Raw genomic sequence first — 23,116 nt, 5'->3', positions numbered from 1 at the left:
AAAGCATTTGACTACAGAATGGAGGGAAGTTAAAAGGACATTTAAAAGTATTTTCCTTTAGAATAGTCTCATTATGAATAATGCCAATAATGATCCAAATGAAAGTATGTAAGAAGAGACAATAATACCTTTCCCAAATTTGTTTTAGAACTCTGGGATTCTTACCACAATCCATTTTAATCAAGTTGGCTAAGGGAAAAACTGGAAAATAGATAAGGGTAATGACTGTGTTGTTCCCATGGTTGCGTTGGCAAGAGGGTTATAATACAAGTCATCTAACTCCCAGTACAGGACTCTGTCCACTACAACATGCTGTTGGTCTTAACTGTTTTCAGGAACACCCTCTGACTAGACAACAGCATGTCCTCACATCAGTCAACATAGTGTTCAAATTCTATGCAGCATTATGACCCTTAGAGAAAACCATGTGCTTGCATAGTACATATTGGATTACAATATTTTATGAATTATTTATTTCATAAACTTAATATAATATATACAATAAAAGTGAACATTAATACCTTTCATGAATGTCATTTTTAGCCAGATCAGTTTGATTGAAAGAAGTAAAGTAGCATTAGCAAAGACAAAACAGAGTGAACTAATGTGACCTAACTTCTCAGGGAGTGTTGTCAGAGGGCTTAAGATGTGATTTACAAGTAATATTCATTTGGGGAATATGACATTATAAAGCTTTAATGTGTATTTTTTTTCCTAATCACAAATAGGAAAATATTTGTAAAAAAAATCTTGAAGTTCTTTTAAAAATAATATGTATTGTTTTTGGCTGTGCTGGGTGTTTGTTGCTGTCCTTTTTGTGTGTGTCGGCTTTCTCTAGTTGCGGTGAGTGGGGTGGGGGCTACTCTTCACTGTGGTGTGTGGGCTTCTCGTTATGGTGGCTTCTCTTGTTGTGGAGTACAGTCTCTAGGCACACAGTCTTCAGTAGTTGCAGGACACAGGCTCAGTAGTTGTGGCTCGTGGGCTCTACACCTCAGGCTCAGTAGTTGTGGTTCACAGGCTGAGTTGCTCTGTGGCATGTGGAATCTTCCTGGACCAGTGATCCAACCTGTGTCTCCTGCATTGGCAGGTGGACTCCCCTCCACTGAACCATCAGGGAAGTCCTAGAATTATTTTCTGGGTAAATCTTAATAGCTGCAATGGGCTTTTTAAAAGAATTTAAATTTTTATATAATTTTAAAGGTTATACTCCATTTACAGTTATTATAAAATATTGGCTATATTCCACATGTTTTATTAAGGAATGTTTATACAAATTTCATTTAACCCCAAAATATACTAATGAGATTAAATTTTCTTCAAATATTTCTGGACTTTTTAACCTATTTATCAACCTTAGATAAACACATATAATGAGATTAAGGTGCTTTTTTAATTCTAATTTTATTTTATTTTTATAAAATTTTATTGAAGTATAACATATATAAGAGAAAAATGCACAAATAATACATGTACAGCTAAAACTAAATTTCACAAAGTGAATTTCTCATGTAATCAGCACCCAGATCATGAAACTGAACATTGACATCCTCCTAGAAGCTCTCTTGTACTTATCTCAGTCACCTACTTAAAGGAAACTAGCCTTGACTTACACTACCACGGATTAATTTTGCCTATTTTTGAACTTTATGTAAATGGAATAATAGGGTGTGTATTCTTTTGCCTAATTTTCTTTACTTAGCATTATATTTGCGAGATGCATCCCATCTTGTTACAGGTAACTGCTGTTCGTTCATTCTTATTGCTATTCAGTTTTCCATGGTATGAATATATCATGATGGATTTATCTGTTCTGCTGTGAGTAAGCATTTGGCTGTTCACACTTTGGGGCTTTTTTTTTTTTTTTTTTTCACTTTGGGGCTTTTAAAATCAGTGCTGCCATGAACATTTGTATGAATGTCTTTGGTAAACATTTAAGCACATTTTTCTATTGGATATGTACCAGGTGTGGAAATTCTGGGTCATGGCATTATGCATATGGCCAGGTTTCATAGGTCCTACTATTTAGTCAAAGTAGTTTGGCAATTTACATTCACACAAGGAGTGTTTGGAAACTCTTGTTGACCTGTAAATTACAACTTGCTTTTTGTTTTTTTTTCTTGTTAAGTCTTGGCATTCTTTCCATGCCAGGACATAAAGATCTACTTCATTCTTTTTTTAAAATATAGTATTCCATAGGAACATAGGTTACTTAATGTTTCTCTAATATTGACCATGAAGGTGTTTCATTTTTGTTATATAAAAATTGCATAACTTCTAAAATTTAATGTATATCCACCTTTTTACAACATAGTTTGTAACACAGATACATTCACATGTACAAATTATTCATTAAATATATACAAGTGATTTTATAACTTTTTATTTTGAAATAATTTTAGACTTATAGAAAGTTGCAAAAATAGTACAGCACTATACCAAGCCCCTCCAATGTTAACACATTCCATCAATGTGGTACAATTATAAAAACTAAGAAATTAGCATTGGTATAATACTGTTAACTAACCTACAGATTTTATTTGATTTTATCAATTTTTCCACTGACATCTTTTTTCCAGTCACAATTCAATTTGGGGTCAAATTGAATTTAGACTGATTGCATTTAGACCTCGTATCTTTTTAATCTTCTTTGATCTGTGACAGTTCCTCAGTCTTTCTTTGTCTTTTGTGACTGGAGGTTTTTGAAGAGAACTGGTCAATTGTTTTGTAGAATCTCCTCAATTTGGGTTTGTCTGATGTTTACCCATAGTTTTATAGACATTATTAATTTTTTAGCAAGAATACTACAGAAATGATGTGCCCTTTCCAGTGTATCAAGTCAAAGTGTATATAACCTCAATATGTTTTTTTGCAGATGTTGTTAAACCTTGATCACTTGGCTGAGGTGGTGTTCCCAGCTTCCTCCATTGAAAAATTATCATTTTTCCCTTTATAATTAATAAATGTTAGTTAATTATAATTAATAATATTCTCAAAGTTATTTTTGAGAATATTCAAATATTCTATTTCTCCTTAAACTTTCACCTACTTTTTACCATAGATTTTGCTTACAACAGTTATTATTGTTCTTGTCTAATTGCTTTTTCTTTTTCTCATTCCTTCTATATTTTTTAATTGGAGTTTTTCTGTAAGGAACAACTGTTTCTTCTCTCCTATTTAACTATTAAATTATTTGTTAATGTCAATATGGATTCATTTATTTTGTGGGTTATAATCCAATATTACAGTTATATATTTTGTTGCTCAGTCGTTCCAGTTCAGCCATTAGGAGCTCTTTCACATGGCACCTGTGCCCTTTCAAAATGCCTCTGTCTTCCCTTGAACTCTTCCTTACTTTCAGGCATCATAAAATGTACTAGACTCATCTTAAATTTTTCCTGCTCCACCCCTGCCAATGCAGGAGATGTAGGGGACATTGGTTATATATAACCTTGTCCTGTATTTTCCAAGTCTCCTGTAAATATGTTGTCATACTTTCATAATTTAAAAAAAGTAAAAAAATACTGGATTATATAAAAATAAACATATGGTAAAGAAAAAAATGTGATCATGGCATAACATGTAGCACACTAGTGAAGAATAATATCAACACTAGATAGAAAGATTATTTTAACTATATTGGGAGGATGAGGGGAAGAAGGCTCTGTGTGCATGTGGTGTATGTGTTTGCGGGTGGTGTGTGTGCATATGTATATATCTCTGTAGGCGTGTAGGTATGTATAGGAAAGTTAATTCTTTTTAGGATTGTGTTAGAGACTGCAAGCTACCCATCCCAACATACATTCTCCTTCCTTCCTTTGTAATAGAATTATGGATATATCTGATGGTTAATCTTTCCAGTTAAAACATTACATTTTTCAGATTCACTTTCAGCTAGGTACAGTCAGATATTTAGGTTCAGGAGAGGTATACAGAGGTACTTCCAGGAAATCTCCTTGAAAGGGATCGAGGAGCCTTCTGCTGCTGGTGGTCTGGAATAGGAAAGTAATGGTCAGTGTTTTTGCCATTATCATAGACCATGAGAATAATGAACACACACCAATCATAGTAGACCAGAGAGTTGAAAGGATCCTGGGGCTGTGATGATACATTCAAGCTATCATATATCAGCATGGGACTGGCTACCAATACGTTCATCTTATGTAAGATAATATACTTCTGTATATTTAAGTCATCATATTCAGGTCTCAGTTAAGTAGCAGAACCAGAGCTTAACTGATTTGTAATTCACAAGGTAATATCTAAAATGAAATTTAAGAAATAACAGTGTAAGTATGTTATTTAATAATGTAGAGGTAAATACAAAAAGAAAAAAGTTGAAAGTAATTATTTTTGGCAGTAAAAATTGGGGTAAAAGCAAATGATTAATATTTTTTCTAACTCAGTAATATTTGACATTTAACATATATTACTTTGATAAAAGTTAAACTATTTGTTTAAGTACATTTTAATTAGTATTTCAAGTAAAAATACATTTTCATTGCAAAAATTCAAACAATACAAAAGATAAAGAGTACAAGTTATGCTTCCCTTCAATATTTGTTGCATTTCTCCTGCCTGTCAGTTCTACTCTCTCCCCAGGGATAATGGCTATTTGGCTTGTCTCTGGAGAAGACAATGGCAACCCACTCCAGTACACTTGCCTGGAAAATCCCATGGACAGAGGAGCCTGGGAGGCTGAAATCCATGGGGTTTGAAGAGTTGGACACGACTGAGCGACTTCACTTTCACTTTTCACTTTCATGCATTGAAGAAGGAAATGGCAACCCACTCCAGTGTTCTTGCATGGAGAATCCCAGGGACGGGGGAGCCTGGTGGGCTGCCGTCTATGGGGTTGCACAGAGTCGGACATGACTGAAGTGACTTAGCAGCAGCAGCAGCAGCATGTTTCTCTCTATACTTTATCTATATACTCACTTTGCCTATAAAAGAGGCATAGTTTTCTCCTTTTATTTTTATTAAAAGTGGATTTAATTTTTAAAAATTTTTGTTGGAGTATAGTTGATTTATGATCTTGTGTTAGTTTCATGTGTACAGCAAAATGAATCAGTTGTACATATACATAAATCCACAAAGATCCATCTAGTTAAGGCTATGGTTTTTCCAGTGGTCATGTATGGATTTGAGAGTTGGACTGTGAAGAAAGCTGAGTGCCGAAGAATTGATGCTTTTGAAATGTGGTGTTGGAGAAGACTCTTGAGAGTCCCTTGGACTGCAAGGAGATCCAACCAGTCCATTCTGAAGGAGATCAGCCCTGGGATTTCTTTGGAAGGAATGATGCTAAAGCTGAAACTCCAGTCCTTTGGCCACCTCATGCGAAGAGTTGACTCATTGGAAAAGACTCTGATGCTGGGAGGGATTGGGGGCAGGAGGAGAAGGGGACAACAGAGGGTGAGATGGCTGGATGGCATCACCGACTCGATGGACATGAGTTTGAGTGAACTCCGGGAGTTGGTGATGGACAGGGAGGCCTGGCGTGCTGCGATTCATGGGGTCGCAAAGAGTCAGACACGACTGCACAACTGAACTGAACTGAACTGAACTCATTTTTAAATATTATTTTCCAGTATAAACATTAAGAGTATTGAGTAGAAGTCCCTGTGCTCTACACAGATTCTTATTAGGTTCTTATTAGTTATTTATTGAGATGGCCAAAAAGTTGATTCAGGTTTTTCCATAAGATGATACGGAAAAACCTAAATGAATGTTTTGGCCAACCCAATATTCTTTATATAGTACTGTGTATATGTCAATCCCAATCTCCCAATTTATTTTTCCCCCTCCTCATTCTCTGGTAACTGTTTGTCTTCCATATCTATGACTCTGCTTCTGTTCTGTAACTAAGTTCATTTATACCCTTTTTTTACATTCCACATATAAGTGATATCATATGATATTTGTCTTTCTGTGTCTGACTTCACTCAGTATGAAAATTTCTAGGGTCCATCCATGTTGATGCAAATGGCATTATTTTGTTCTCTTTTATGGCTGAGTAATATTCCATGTCGTGGCTATTTTAAATAGTGCTGCAATGAAAAAAATGGTTCTAAATTTTTATAAAGTACTGATGAGGAAATATTTAGATTTATAATAGTTGTTATTTATTTATATTTTTAGGATTCAAGATGCAAGCATGAAGTTAAAAAGTTACCAAGATGAATTTCAGAGGGTACAGAAAGAATTGAGTCAGTTGCAACATGAGTTAAAAATTAAACAAAAACAATCACAAATCTTCAGGTAAGATTACCTTAAAAAAATTGAAAGTTATAGTATTGGAAAGGTACACTCATTTAATACTAAGTTTAGAAACATTCAAACACATTTTAATAATATAGTTTCTGTTTTTATATAGCTTAATATTATAGTGTTGTTAAAAAATGTAAACACTTTTTTTTTAAGCTATTATGTCAACTGAATATTTTCACCAGTAACATTTTTTGGGGGGCTGAACTAAAAAGCCTCTTGATGAAAGTGAAAGAGGAGAGTGAAAAAGTTGGCTTAAAGCTCAACATTCAGAAAACGAAGATCATGGTATCTGGTCCCATCACTTCATGGGAAATAGATGGGGAAACAGTGGAAACAGTGTCAGACTTTATTTTGGGGGGCTCCAAAATCACTGCAGATGGTGATTGCAGCCATGAAATTAAAAGACACTTACTCCTTGGAAGGAAAGTTATGACCAACCTAGATAGCATATTCAAAAGCAGAGATATTACTTTGCCAACAAAGGTTCGTCTAGTCAAGACTATGGTCTTTACAGTGGTCATGTATGGATGTGAGAGTTGGACTGTGAAGAAAGCTGAGCGCCGAAGAATAGATGCTTTTGAACTGTGGTGTTGGAGAAGACTCTTGAGAGTCCCTTGGACTGCAAGGATATCCAGCCAGTCCATTCTGAAGGAGATCAGCCCTGGGATTTCTTTGGAAGGAATGATGCTGGGGCTGAAACTCCAGTCCTTTGGCCACCTCATGCGAAGAGTTGACTCATTGGAAAAGACTCTGATGCTGGGAGGGATTGGGGGCAGGAGGAGAAGGGGACGCCAGAGGATGAGATGGCTGGATGGCATCACCAACTCGAGTGAGTCGGTGGACGTGAGTCTGAGTGAACTCCAGGAGTTGGTGATGGACAGGGAGGTCTGGCGTGCTGCGGTTCATGGGGTCTCAAAGAGTCGGACACGACTGAGCGACTGAACTGAACTGCACTGAACTGAGGGGCACATGCTGGGTCCTTGTTGCAGCGTGGGTGATTCTCATTGTAGTGGCTTCTCTCTTTGTGGAGCAAGGGCTGTAGAGCACGTGTGGGCTTTAGTAGCTGTGGGTTGTGAGCTCAGTAGTGTGTGGCGCACAGGCTTAGTTTCTCAGAAGAATGTGGGATCTTCCCAGATCAGAAATAGAAGAACCCATGCCCTCTGCATTGGTAGGTGGATTCTTAACCACTGGACCACCAGGGAAATCCTGCCAGTAACATTTAAATCAGGCAAACACCTTGTTCTTATTTTGCAGGGACATTTAGAATGAAAGCACAGTGACGAATTCATTCTCCTCTTGACCAGTATTTCTTGGTGTACGTGATCTCCTGATAGTTCAGTGACATGAAAAGAATAGAATGGAGAAATTTTCTAACTGGATAGTAATAGACTTCTAAATTTCAAAGTTTCCAACATAAAAGGTGTTAAATCTGTTTTTGTATAATCTTCGGAGGGTTTATAATAACTAAAGGTAAAACCCAACATTCTAAAGAAAAGGGGAAGTATTTTTAAAAATTAAGTATATTGCACATATCAGAAAGAATGATTAATTTTCAAATTGAGTAACGTTTAGCTCTTAGAAAAGTGGAATAAGTTAAATGAATATTACAAAAAGACACAGGTTCAGGTTGACTAAAATAATATGCCAGGTGAACATTTTTAATGTTCTTATTTTTTCCAAACTACTAGTTATTATTAAGAATGTTTTTCTGTTAAAAAAATGATCTGATTAATAATTTATATGGAGTGTCTGGTGAAACCCTGTTAACCATCTATGTTTCATTAATACCTTGCACAAAACTGATGCTTGAATGAATGAATGAGTCTACTCACAAAACATGGCAACTTTTGTCATCAGAAATCTCTGCCTTTTCCTAGAAATCTATATTAAACCAGCAGGATACCACCCAGGTGACCTCAACTCTCCATTTTAGTCAGCACCATCAGTATTCAATCTTGGCTCCAACAATAGCTTTGGCCCAAGTCTGCTAGGGAAACCCATTTTTTTAATGCACAAATGCCATTATGGATGGCAGGATTGACTACATTTCAAAGGTTAGACTAGGACTAAATTAGATAATTAATGCTGCTTCAGAATACTATGGACATTATGGACTGATACAGCTAGTCTTTATTATTTACATTTTACATGTAATTTGTAGTATTTTAAATTCTTGAAAAAACTTATACATCTTTAAATGCTATTTTTATTCTGTGTTCTAATTTTGTCATCATTTTACTGCTTATTTTTTCAAATGTTTTCAAAAGATCTATGATTTTTATATGAAAGTGAAAGTCACTTAGTCGTGTCCAATTTTTTGTGACCCCATGGACTGTAGCCCATCAGGCTCGTCCACGGAATTCTCCAGGCAAGAATACTGGAGTGGGTTGCCATTTCCTTATGAAAGCTAAAAGATCACAAATTGGGAGTATTGGATCTGATTTATTTTAAAAAGTAGCACACTAAAAATTTTGAAAGTAACCATATAACTAGACACGATGTAAATAAAAGTTTGTGACTGATGAATAAATGTAATTACTGGTTTTATTAATGCTTTCGGTAGTAGGTACATTGCATGGGAAAAAGCAGTCAGGTGGAAATAAAATCAAACCCAAAGTTGTATAATTCAGTGATTTTGTTGCCTTACTAAAGGCTCATTTTAAACTAGTTTACTGATTATTTAAAAAGTATCTACTAGAACATAAAACTTTGAGTTTGCTGTGGATAAAGAAAAGGAGCTTATAATCTCTCTTAAGGTGGTAAGGAAAAGAAGCTTGAGCTTTAGCTACTCAGATGTAATCGTCTTTACCTATGGAGCCCAAAAGGAACTTTCAAGAGATTAGTGAACTATGTCTTTGAGTCACTTTGCTCTTTTTAAATTATCCTCTCATTTGTTTAATTGCGATCAGATTTAATCACCTAGCCTGCAACAAAGTGTTCTTCATGCTTTGTATTTTCCCTAACATCATTTCCAACCTGTCTCTTGCAAAGGGGTGATGAGGAGGAGTAGCTGTGGTTTGCCTCAGTTAGCTCAGCACATCTGCTATTCAGAGTAAAGTGTCTTTTGAGAATGGAAATTAACTTTTGAAAATCTGTAAAATAGATATTAAAAAACAGTGTGAAATATAGGTATACTTCACTTTATGTAAAGAGGGAATGGCAGCCCACTCCAGTATTCTTGCTTGGAGAACCCCATGGATAGAGGAGCCTAGCAGGCTGAGGTCCATAGGGTTGCAAAGAGTTGGATAGGACTGAAGCAACTCAGCATGCATGCATGTGTATAACTCCAATATTCCAAATCAATCTATATTTGAAATATTTTAGACTAATGCTTACTTTCAAAGGATTCCTATTGTGAATCTTCTGTAAATTGTTTGTAATACACTTATCCTTTAATTTTTCTTCTTTGTAAATACATCCAGAGTCTGTCATTTCTGAAATTTTCAAGCCAACTCCCCAAATCTCTCACTTTCACAACTCTTCAGCCACATTAAAACTTCTAGTATTTACTTTTTTTCTGATTCTCCCAAACATTACTGACTTCTCTTTGTTTTATACCCTTGATACTGTAGTTAATAACCTTACATATTTAAATAGCTTTTGAGATATAAATTACAAACTACAAAATCCACAACCTTTTAAGTGGATAATGTAATGATTTTTAGTAAACCTACTGAGTTGTGCAACCATTACCACTTCCAATATTAGAATATTTGAGTAATCCCGAGGAGACCCTCATGCCATTTGCAGTCAATCTCTATCTTTACCACCAATCCTAGGCAATTACTTATCTTCTTCCTGTTTTTATAGATTTGTATTTTTATGAACAATTCAGTTACATGGAATCCTACAATATGTGTTCTTTTATATCTGATATCTTTCACTGATATTTTTGATGTTCATCTATGCTGTATTTTTTTCCTTTTCATTTCTAAATGGTATTCCATTGTATGAATTTACCCCATTTTATTTTTATTAGTTGAGAGACATTTGTTAGCATTTATTAGTTGAAAGACATTTGGATTCTTTCTGTTTGTTGGTAGAATACTGTTACTATAAACATTCACATACTTTGTGTGGATGTATGTTTCATTTCTTTTGAGTAAATACCTAAGTATCAATAATTCGGAACTACTGAGTTGAAGAGAACGCACTGGTCATAGCAAACACCCTCTTCCAACAACATGAGAAGACTCTAAACATAGACATCACCAGATGGTCAACACTGAAATCAGATTGATTGTATTCTTTGCAGCCAAAGATGAAGAAACTCTATACAGTCAGCAAAAACAAGACCAAAAGCTGACTGGCTCAGATCATGAACACCTTATTGCCAGATTCAAACTTAAATTGAAGAAAGTAGGGAAAACCACTAGACCATTCAGGTATGACCTAAATCAAATCCCTAATCATTACATAGTGGAAGTAAGAAATAGATTTAAGGGCCTAGATCTGATAGACAGATTCCCTGATGAACTATGGACAGAGGTTCGTGACATCATACAGGAGACAGGGATCAAGACCATCCCCAAGAAAAAGAAATGCAAAAAAGCAAAATGGCTGTCTGAGGAGACCTGACAAATAGCTATGAAAAGAAGTGAAAAGCAAAGGAGAAAAGGAAAGATATATGCATCTGAATGCAGAGTTCCAAAGAATAGCAAGGAGAGATAAGAAAGCCTTCCTCAGCGATCAATGCAAAGAAATAGAGGAAAACAATAGAATAAGAAAGACTAGAGATCTTTTCAAGAAAATTAGAGCTACCAAGGGAACATTTCATGCAAAGATGGGCTCAATAAAGAACAGAAATGGTATGGACCTAACAGAAGCAGAAGATATTAAGAAGAGGTGGCCAGAATACACAGAAGAACTATACAAAAAAGATCTTCATGAGCCAGATAGTCATGATGGTGTGATCACTCACCTAGAGCCAGACGTCCTGGAATGTGAAGTCAAGTGGGCCTTAGGAAGTATTACTACGAACAAAGCTAGTGGAGGTGATGGATTCCGGTTGAGCTATTTCAAATCCTGAAAGATGATGCTGTGAAAGTGCTGCACTCAATATGCCAGCAAATGTGGAAAACTCAGCAGTGGCCACAGGACTGGAAAAGGTCAGTTTACATTCCAATCCCAAAGAAAGGCAATGCCAACGAATGCTCAAACTACCGCACAATTGCACTCATCTCACACACTACTAAAGTAATGCTCAAAATTCTCCAGGCCAGGCTTCAGCAATACATGAACTGTGAACTTCCTGATGTTCAAGCTGGTTTTAGAAAAGGCAGAGGAACCAGAGATCAAATTGCCAACATCCACTGGATCATTGAAAAAGCAAGAGAGTTCCAGAAAAACATCTATTTCTGCTTTATTGACTATGCCAAAGCCTTTGACTGTATAGATCACAATAAACTGTGAAAAATTCTGAAAGAGATGGGAATACCAGACCACCTGACCTGCCTCTTGAGAAATTTGTATGCAGGTCAGGAAGCAACAGTTAGAACTGGACATGGAACTACAGACTGGTTCCAAATAGGAAAAGGAGTACGTCAAGGCTGTATGTTGTCACCCTGCTTATTTAACTTCTATGCAGAGTACATCATGAGAAACGCTGGACTGGAAGAAACAAAAGCTGGAATCAAGATTGCCGGGAGAAATATCAATAACCTCAGATATGCAGATGACACCACCCTTATGGCAGAAAGTGAGGAAGAGCTGAAGAGCCTCTTGATGAAAGTGAAAGTGGAGAGTGAAAAAGTTGGCTTAAAGCTCAACATTCAGAAAACGAAGATCATGGCATCCGGTCCCATCACTTCATGGGAAATAGATGGGGAAACAATGGAAACAGTGTCAGATTTTATTTTCTTGGACTCCAAAATCACTGCAGATGGTGACTGCAGCCATGAAATTAAGAGATGCTTACTCCTTGGAAGGAAAGTTATGACCAACCTAGACAGCATATTAAAAAGCAGAGACATTAGTTTGTCAACAAAGATTCGTCTAGTCAAGGCTATGGTTTTTCCAGTAGTCATGTATGGATGTGAGAGTTGGAGTAGAAAGAAAGCTGAGCGCCAAAGAATTGATGCTTTTGAACTGTGGTTTTGGAAAAGACTCTTGAGAGCTCCCTTGAACTGCAAGGAGATCCAACCAGTCCATACTAAAGTAGCCCAGTCCTGGGTGTTCACTAGAAGCACTGATTTTGAAGCTGAAACTCCGATATTTTGGCCACCTGATGCGAAGAGCTGACTCATTTGAAAAGACCCTGATGTTGGGAAAGATTGAAGGCAGGTGGAGAAGGGGAGGACAGAGGATAAGATGGTTAGATGGCATCACCGACTCAATGGACATGAGTTTGGGTAAACTCTGGGAGTTGGTGATTGACAGGGAGTCCGGCGTGCTTCGGTTCATGGGGTCGCAAAGAGTCAGACATGACTGAGCGACTGAACTGAACTGAACTGATAGTAAATTGACATTTAACTTTTAAGAATCCTCCAAACTATTTTGCAAAGTGGCTGTACCTATATTCCTACCAGGAATGAAGATTCTACTTTTTCTTTGTTCTTGCCAATAGTCATTTTCAGTTCAGTTCAGTTCAGTCGCTCAGTAGTGTCCGACTCCTTGTGACCCCATGAATCACAGCACGCCAGGCTTCCCTGTCCATCACCAACTCCCGGAGTTTACCCAGACTCATGTCCATCGAGTCAGTGATGCCATCCAGCCATTTCATCCTCTGTTGTCCCCTTCTCCTCCTGCCCCCAATCCCTCCCAGCATCAGTCTTTTCCAATGAGTCAACTCTTCGCATGAGGTGGCCAAAGTACTGGAGTTTCAGCTTCAGCATCATTCCTTCCAAAGAAATAGCTATTCTAGAAGCTGTGAAATGGTACTTCATTGTGTTTTGATATGTGTTTCCAAAATGACTGATGGTGTTGGGCATCTTTTCATGTGTTTATTAACCATTTGTATGGTTATTTGCTGAAATATATTAAAATATTTTGTCTATTTTTTCACTGGTTGGTTTTCTTGTTATCAGATTGTAAGAGTTCTTTGTATGTTCTGGGTACAAGTCTGTTATTTGAAATGTGATTTGCAAATTTTTCTCCCAGACTGTGGCATATCTTTTCATTTTCATATTTGTGTCTTTTTGAAGAACAAAAGTTGTTATTTTCAGTGGAATACAATTTAATCAATGTTTTCTTTTATGGATTGTGCTTTTGGTAATGTATCTAAGAACTCTGCTTAACCAAAGGTCACAAGATTTTTTCCAGTAGTTTGTTCTAAAGGTTTTAGAGTTTTAGGTCTTAAGTCAGTGATCCATTTTAACTTTTGTGAATGATGTAAAGTAAGGATCTAAATTCATCTTGTTTTCATGTTCAATTGTTCTTTATAAAGGACTTTACCAATACTCCAGCTACTTTTACCGCTGCTTATTTACCCTTAAAATCCTCATCTTTATACCTACATATAGGTTGTTAAACACCAGGTCCTCAGTTTCCTCCATACTATTCTAAATCTTCAATATTCTGCTTAAAATTCTTTGTGCTACTTATCTCTCAGCAGCTATGTGTCTTGCCTTATATATTTCATGAAGAGAATTAAAAGTTATCAATACAGGCATATTTCCTGTGACTCAAATGATACTTACGTTTCAGAGCCCCCCACCACCAAGCTTCTGGTAGTGCCCCTGGCAAAAGTAGGTTGGTTTTAAATTGTAGGATAAATTTAAATTATAAAAACTCTGTCTCTGTGTTATGATTTCCCTTATCTTACTTTGGGATAGTCACTGGCATTTGGAGGATCTGAAAGGGAAAGTCAAATTGGGAATATACATTGTAACTGCCATTTAGAAAGACATTTTAGACTGCTTTAATTACACAAGCAAGACATTGAAGATTAAAAATCAGGGTGTATATGAATTTTTTAAATTAATGAAATAAAAGCAATGAAGATGAACAATTTAAACAATAGAAATTATTCTGTCATGAAGAAACAAATTTTAACTTCTTTTTAGATTATGTCATAAGAGATACATTTTCAGTAAAATTTCTTGGATTATTTTGTAATCCATTCAATGAAGAGGAGTTCAAAATTTGAATACATTGGGGAGAAAGATTTAAGTTTCTTGCTGATTTGACAAAAGCTGCTAATATTGCTGAATATAGCGTAGAATCATGGTATACTATTTCAGGACATCTGAGATAAACTGGTTTATGAATTTCATCATTTCAAATATAATTTAAGATGTCATTTTCTGATAAAACTTGAAATTCCAAAAATTTATCATATATGAAAGGTTTTCGTAAGGATTTTTCCAAATTTGACAATGCTTAATATTTAAATGATATTTCCAATAATGGACTATAAAGCTAAACGAATCTTTCTAAATTACCACTGAAAATAAAACTAATGGCCATGCTAGATGAAGCTGTATAATTTTTATATTCTCTCTGCATAAAGTATTATTATACAGTGGTTCTCATATGAAAAGGTGCTTGTGAAGCATGTAGCCAAAAATTGTAGGCAAAAAGTATTGTAGAGCTGTTACTTAAAAGTTATATCCTGTTTCGGTATTTTGTGATATTGATGGGATTTATTAACTTTTACAATTGTTTTTGTAATGATTTTTCTCAATCTACAAATAAGTACACACTTTTAAACCTAATTTTTGTAGTCATCTTTTAGAACAAAGCCATCCTTCTATCCACACTGATCATGTAAGATCTAGGCTCTACAAAATGTGATGGAAATGCTCTTATTTAAGAAGGTTGAATTTTCTGTTTCCTGCCCTTTTCCCTGCAGAAGCACATGCATCCACATCCAGTCTTTCTTCTATTAAATATCTCTCTAGGCCTTGACCCCCAGGTACATTGCTTGCTCCCAGCACCTTACATTGGGCCCATTAGTCCCTTAATCTTTACTTAGTTCATAGTTCTTGTCTCTTTTTCTTACCACTTACTGGCTTTATGTTCAAAACCCCATTCTCACTATTGGGCCCCTTGACTTAGTGATCTATATGGACTCTTTCTTTGATTTTTTGTTTTTTAAATTGAGGTTTGAGTGATTTACAGTGTTGTGTTAATTTCTGTTATAAAGGAAAGTGACTCAATTATATATGTATGTATACATTCTTTTTTTGTATTCTTTTCCATTATGGTTTATCTCAGGATATTGAATATAGTTCCCTGTGCTATTTTTATCTGTTCTATAAGTAATAGCTTGCATCTGCTAACCCAACCTCCCATCCATCCCTCCCTCACCCCACCCTTTCCTTTGATTTTTTTTTTTTTTTTTTTTTGAAATCAACGTCTCTGTTAGCTCTGAGGTCTGCATGCTGATTGAGGATCCCCTGTGGCTTTTGGTCACTCACATGGACCTTAGTAATTGACCACACAAAATGACACCACCCTTCTTCCTAACAAAGGCTAATCTTTCAGCCTTTGTTTTACATCTGTCCTTTCTAGCTCTTTGCACAAGAGGTGATCACATCTCTTGCATGTGTTTTAGTATCTGTGACTGCACTCCTACTCAGCTATGTACACGCTCCGATGTCTCCCATCCTAACAAACTATTCTACTGTGGATTTTCTTCTTTCTCTCCTATTGCCTCAGTCAAGGTTCTTGATTGCTGGTACCACATAACTATTTCCTCATTTCTGCTTTACTGCTCAGTCTTTTCCTACCTGATATCTCTGAAATCACCAAAGGCCTCCTCAATACCAGACATAATGGACTGTTTAGCCTTTATCTGAGGACTTAAATACTGACCACTACTCTTTCTTTAAATTCTCTTACCCCTGGCCTTTCAGACATTATCCTTTTGGGTTTGTTTTTCTTTTCTTTTTTTTTTTTTGACACACTGATTGCTCCTATCTCATCTCCTTTGAGAGATTGTACTCTGTTTTATTCCCATAAATACTGGTGTTGCCCAGTATTTTGTCCTCAGTACTTCTTTACTTCTTACTTCTTTATCCCTCAACTGAGTGATTTTTTTTCAATCATTCATTCATTCATCAGTATGTGTTGAGTATATACTATGTGGTAGGTACTGTGCTAAGTGCTAGGGAGACTGTGATTAACAAGACAGATACACTGTCTGCGTAATAGGTCTTAGTCTACTTAGAGAGATAAATATTAACAAAATAATTAACTGCCATGGCTTCAGTCCTCTTCTTTTTCTGATAACACTCAGATCTGTCTGCATCTTGCTTGATTTGTTAGGTAAATGTTAGCCAGGACATCTGAAGTAATAAAAATCATTGGGATGGCAAAACACATGTGGTTACTTTGAGTTGTGGCATTTGATGAAGCAGAAGCACTGGATCAGTCACTTAAAAGGTTTCATTTATTATTACCCCATGTTTTACACTGCCTATAGGGCCATAGCACAGGAAGAATGTTGTCTACAAATTTGAGATTCTCTTTTAGGCTCAGTGACTGAGTCACTTTTGACTTAATTTTCTTCAAATGCTTGCTGTTAATTTTTAAAGAATAATAGAAAAAAATGTATAAGAGGATAGTTAGCTATCTTTATTTATAGTTGAAAATAATAACACAGTGGAAATGAATTGGGATGATCATATTACCTCAGTCTTTCTGGAATATCCCATTTATATGTTGTCTCAGCATAATGTAGATAGCACCTCCTTTCACTTTCAAAATTGTCTCCATTTGAACGGTAGATTATATGGTTACTATAAAACCATTTTTCAAGGAAATTTTTTTTAAAATATTTGTTATTATGCCTGCTATTTTTTTAAATCCTAATTTTTTCTTTACTACTTTACAGTCAGAGATTGATGGAATACAAATATTTCTGGACTAAGACTCTTGCATTACTTGCTTTTACTAAAAGGGAGCTAAACAGTATTAAAAATGAAATATATGATCATTTTAAAAACTGGACTTCACTGAAGAGAGAAGTTTTTCTACAAATTAAATCAATAAGTGAAACAGCCTTGACAGGTTTGTTAAATATATTTAAAATATAACCATCCTTCTTTTGTAAATTGCACATCATAAGTAATGGAATAATGATATTTCATTTTATGTGATGGGAATTATGATTAATTTTAAACCTATTATTTCTTTAGATGACCATTAAAATCTATTCCAGTCCCAAAATTCAATAATTATAGGCCTGATCTAAGATAAGCTCTGATATGTCAGTCTTGAACAGTGACTAGAAGTCTGGTTATTCCTGTTAAGTGTACAAATTTGTATTTTAAAACTTTTTCTTCTGTTAATGACTGATCAGATTAGATCTAATTAGATCAGATTTCCCACAGATAACAACTATAAATTCTGGACAGAATTGCTACTTGAGAACACTAGAGAGTGACCAAGTCTAAACACATGGAAGAAACATTAAAAAAATTGAAAGAAGGTCTGTTACTGTGGAGAAGACAATGGCACCCCACTCCAGTTCTCTTGCCTGGAGAATCCCATGGAGGGAGGAGCCTGGTGGGCTGCAGTCCATGGGGTCGCTAGGAGTCCGACATGACTGAGCGACTTCACTTTCACTTTTCACTTTCATGCATTGGAGAAGGAAATGGCAACCCACTCCAGTGTTCTTGCCTGGAGAATCCCAGGGATGGGAGAGCCTGGTGGGCTTCTGTCTAGGGGGTCGCACAGAGTCAGACATGACTGAAGTGACTTAGCAGCAGCAGCAGCTATTACTGTTTGAAAAAAGCCAATCTAAAAAGGCCATACACTGGATGATTCCAACTATATGATGTTCTGGAAAAGGTAAGACTATGGAGATAGTAAAGAAATCAGTGGTTTCCAGGATAAGAGGGAAGGATAATAGGTAGAGCATGGAGGGTTTTAGGGCAGTGAAACTATTTTGTGTGCTACTATAATGGTGAATATGTGTCTTTATACATTTTGTCAAAACCCATAGAACTACATCACTGAGAGTGTACCCTTAATGTAAATTATAGATTTATGATAATGATGTGCCAGTGCAGGTTCATTAATTGTAAAAAAAATGTACCACTCTGGGGCAGGATGTTGATGGTGGAGAAGCCATGCATATGTCGGGGGCAGAGTACATGGGAATTCTCTGTACTTTCTGCTTAATTTTGCTATCAATTTAAAACTGATCTAAAAAAATATATTATTTTTTTAATTAAAAGAAAAGAATAGCACTGGTTGAATTCCCTGTTTGTTGTTGTTGTTTGTTTTGGTGTTTATTAAATGACTGTTAGATTGAGGGCAGTGTACAATCTAATCCATGCAGGGAAGCTAAAACTTTGATAAAATCTGTTGTCTTTTTGGTTTGAAAACTTGTGGACAGCTATCAAGGCAGCCCTAGCTTTGAGAAGTGAGAGAATACCCTCAAAAAGAGATAGAAAGAGAGCTCAACTTTCGCTTATAAATTCTTCCCAGATCTCTGGCTTATCCCTGATATAGACTTTAAACAGCTCATCTAACGTTAAACTGATGTTACTGCTACTTATGGTAAGGGGAAACAGTCTTAAGTATTTGAGTTCAGCCAAGTTAACTACTTGTTAAGGCAAGACTACTAGAGTGGGTTGTCATGCTTTCCTCCAGGGGATCTTCCTGAACCAGGGATCAAAACCATGTCTCTTGCATTGCAGGCAGATTCTTTACCTACTGAGCCATTGGAGAAGCCCACTAAAACAAAGCAATACCAAAAAAAAAAAAAAAAAAAATCAATACTCTAGAGGAGCATAATAGAATCTAGCATCTCCATAACATAACATCCACAGCGTTTAACATAAGAAATGAGAAGATGCCTTATACTCAAGATTAGACAGTCAATACAGACCAGCCTTGAACTGGACTAGATGACGTAATTAACTGACTAGGATTTCAAATCAGCCATTAACTATGTTCAGTGACATAGAGGAAAATAAGCTAATAATGAATGAAAAGATAGAAAATCTCAGCAAAAAACTATTAAACATTGGAAAGTCAAGAATTTAAAAATATAATATCTAAAATAAAAATCTACTGGATAGACTTTTATATCATATTGTGATTACCAAAGAAAGAATCAGTGAACTTTAAGATAGATCAATTGAAATTATTCAATTTGAAGAAGAGAGATATACACTGAAAAAAATGAACAGGAAAGGATTAAAATATACTATAAGTAATAAATATAAATAAATATGAAATTCCTTTTTCCTTTAAATTGAAAAATGTCTATGCTCATTTAAAGTAAGAATTATAACCCTATACTCTGGGGCTCATAAAGTATTTACATTTAAGTTTTAACATGACAACTGGAGCATAAAGAACAGAAGGATGGGGTAATAGATCCACATAGTTGCACGCTTTTGTATTTTATGTGACATGGTGCAGTATTCAATATATGTAGACTAAGAAGTTAAGGATGTATAATCTCTACATCAACCACTAAAACACCAAAAGCTATTAAAAAGCTAATAATAATGGAGAATTAACATCACCCGACTTAAGATTTATTATAAAATCACAGTAAACAAGTCATTGTAATACTGGCATATGAATCAACAATAGATCAGTGAAACAAAATAGCCTTGTAAATGACACCTGTTGATATGACCATTTCACTTTTGACAAGGCACCAAAACAATTCAATGGGAAAAGAAAGTCTTTCAACAAATTGTGCTGGAACAACTAAATACTGATGTGGGAAAATATACTTTGACTCCTACATCACATTGTACATAAAAATTAATTCAGGATATATCAGAGTTAAATATAAAAGCTAAAACAAGGAACACCAAAATATCTTCATGAATTGATAGTAAATAAAGTTTTCTCAGAGGACAGAAGTAAGAACTACCAAAAAATTGATTAATTAGACTTCATCAAAATTAAAAACTTCCACTCATCAATAGATACATTAGGAAAATGAATAGGTAAATCTCAGACAGAAAATATTCAAAAAATCTGTGACAAAGGACTGCTGTCCAGATTACATAAAGCACACCTACAAGTCAATAGTAAAAGGACAAACAATCCAATCAAAAATGCCTAAAAGATTTGAGTAGAACACTTTACAAGAAAAGATATACCAATGACCAATAAGGACGTGAAATGGTACTTAGCATTGTGAGTCATTAGGGAAATGCAAATTGAAACCAGTGAGATACCTGTACATACCCACTAGGTTAAAGTGAAAAAGACTTGACAGCAGCAAATTTTGGTGAAAACAGGGCAACGGAAACTTTCATACAAATTGATCAAAGTATAAAATGCTATAGTCACTTTGAAAAAAGGTCTGGTAATTTTTTAATAAAACTAAAGATACGTCTGTCTGATGACACTGAAATTCTTCTCTTTGGAATTTATCATGTCCCGCTAATGAAAGCATATGTTCTTAAAAATATTCAGCAACTTTATTCAAGCTTTATTCAAAATAGCCTTATGGTAAAAGCCTGGAAGTACATCACTAGAATGGATTATGTAAAAATAAACAACAACTGAACAAACAGTGGAATATAAAATGGACTGTAGTAATGCAGTAACCTGGATAAGCATCAGAAATATTACGCTGCCTGAAAGTAACCTTATACAAATAATTGCATATTGTAAGAGTCCATTTATATGATGTTCTAGAATAGGCAAAACTGATCTACAGTTGGGAAAAAAGACAGAAGCAACACTAGTTATCTCAGAGGGGAAGACTGACTCAAAGGGACATGAAGGCACTTTTTGTGGTGACAGTAATGCTTTCTGTTTTGACAGAGGTTTGGGTTACACGATGGACGCATCTTCAAAACTAATCTAATGATACATTTGAGGTTTGTGCGTTTCTTTATAGGTAAAATTCCATTAAAAATTAGAAATCTATATTTAATGCTAGTTAATAATGTGTTTAGGGAATCAAATATATTGACTTATCTTGAAATGCATAAAAATGTAAGTTGAATAGAAGAGTAGCTATGTGATAAAGCAAATATAGTAAAATGTTAATTGAAGAATCTAGGTGTTGTGTATATTTGGTTCAATACTTCCAACTTTTCTGTGTATTTTAATTTTTTTTCATTAAATGTTAGAGAAAAGAAAGCATCCTAACTGTATAACAACTTCAGCTAATTTTATTATATGATGTGTGCCTTTAGAGGTGAATTGTGTATGACAATAAAGTACTCCTAAATTTTTTACTTAATTTTGAGGATTAAATTTAGACAAATACAGATAACTATTATAACAACCATGTTTTCAGCTGCAAAACTAACAATTTTTAACATTTTACTTTAAAATATATATAATTATTTATACTTTAATATGTATGAAAAAAGAAAAGTGAAAGTCACTCAGTTGTGTCCGACTCTTTGCGACACCATGGAATATACAGTCCATGGATTCTCCAGGCCAGAATACTGGAGTGAGTAGTCTTTCCCTTCTCCAGGGGATCTTCCCAACCCAGGGATCCTGCATTGCAGGCGGATTCTTTACCAGCTGAGCCACAAGGGAAGCCCAAGAATACTGGAGTGGGTAGCCTATCCCTTCTCCAGGAGATCTTCCCGACCTAAGAATCAAACTGGAGTCTCCTGCAATGTAGGCAGATTCTTTACCAACTGAGCTATCAGGGAATCCCAAATATTTAAAGGTAAATGGAGAATCCCATGGACAGAGAAGTCTAGTGGGCTACAGTCCACGGGGTTGCAAAGAGTCAGACATGACTGAAGCAACTTAGCATGCACGCAGAAGTCCTACTGGCAGGGCTCTTGAGTCAGAGAGCCAAAGTTCACATACTGACTCTACCACTTACAAAATCTCTGGACCTCATTGTCATCATCTGTAAAATGCACATGCACACACACACCACAATATGCCTATGACAGTAAAAATCAAGATATGTCAGCTTCTATTATTTTATTCTTTTTATTCTAAAGTCTATGTTCCTTCTGTTGTATTAGATTTTCACTTATCCTACAGAAATGTTCATTTGGTTGTCTTGTAGATTTTCTCCTAAGTAATGGAACAAAATTAATGTTCTTCACCTATAGTTTAAATATATGTATATATATATGTGATGTACTGGTTTAGTTGTGCAGTCATGTCCAATTCTTTGTGACCTCATGGGCTGTAGCCCACCAGGCTCCTCTGTCTCTGGAGATTCTCCAGGCAAGAATACTGGAATGGGTTGCCATGCCCTCCTCTAGGGGATCTTCCCAACCCAGGTCTCCCACATTGCAAGTGGATGCTTTACCATCTGAGCCACCAGGGAAGCCTCTCTCTCTCTCTCTCTCTCTATATATATATATATATATATCTCCAAAGAAAATGAAAACACTAACTCCAAAATACATCTGTACTCCCTTGTTCATAGTGGCGTTATTTACAATACATGCAAACATGTCCAAGACATGCAAATAACCTACGTTTCTGTTAATAGGTGAATGGATAAAGAAATTGTGAGATATATATAACAATATTAAATATCATATAATATTATATATTATAATATTATAAATTATATATATACATATGAAGAAGAAGTGAAGTTGCTCAGTTGTGTCTGACTCTTTGAGACCCCATGGACTGTAGCCCGCCAGGCTCCCCTGTCCATGGGATTCTCCAGGCAAGAATACTGGAGTGGGTTACCATTTCCTTCTCCAGGGGATCTTCCTGACCCAGGGATCGAACCCGGGTCTCCTGCATTGGAGGCAGATGCTTTAACCTCTGAGCCACCAGGGAAGCCCATATATATTTATATAATTGGATATTATTCAGCCATAAAAACTGAAATCCTGCCATTTGGAACAACATGAATTGACCTTAAAGAGGTTATGATAAGTGAAATAAGCCAGAGAAAGATAAAAACTATATGATCTTCTTATATGTAGAACCTAAAAAAACAAAAAATAAACAAGAAAAGCTACTAACCAGACTCATAGGC

At 35.6% G+C, this 23,116-nt stretch overlaps 1 protein-coding gene and 1 non-coding gene across 2 annotated transcripts in view; one reads left to right on the top strand and one right to left on the bottom strand.

Annotated features, from left to right (window-relative positions):
• LEKR1 (leucine, glutamate and lysine rich 1) overlaps positions 1–23,116 on the top strand; it is a 211,266-nt gene that overhangs the window by 58,067 nt on the left and 130,083 nt on the right. Inside the window, exons 4-5 of the mRNA XM_055569250.1 lie at positions 6,136–6,255; positions 17,042–17,217. Coding sequence (XP_055425225.1) covers positions 6,136–6,255; positions 17,042–17,217 — 296 coding nt within the window. The remainder of the gene's footprint in view (positions 1–6,135; positions 6,256–17,041; positions 17,218–23,116) is intronic.
• Positions 22,842–22,914, bottom strand: TRNAW-CCA (transfer RNA tryptophan (anticodon CCA)). Its single transcript has one exon. It is a non-coding gene; the product is annotated as a tRNA-Trp (tRNA).

Source organism: Bubalus kerabau, chromosome 2 (assembly GCF_029407905.1).
Source record: "Bubalus kerabau isolate K-KA32 ecotype Philippines breed swamp buffalo chromosome 2, PCC_UOA_SB_1v2, whole genome shotgun sequence".
NCBI classification, from domain to species: domain Eukaryota; kingdom Metazoa; phylum Chordata; class Mammalia; order Artiodactyla; family Bovidae; genus Bubalus; species Bubalus kerabau.
Note: the sequence above shows the minus strand (reverse complement) of the source record. Positions and strands in the feature narration are given on the sequence as shown.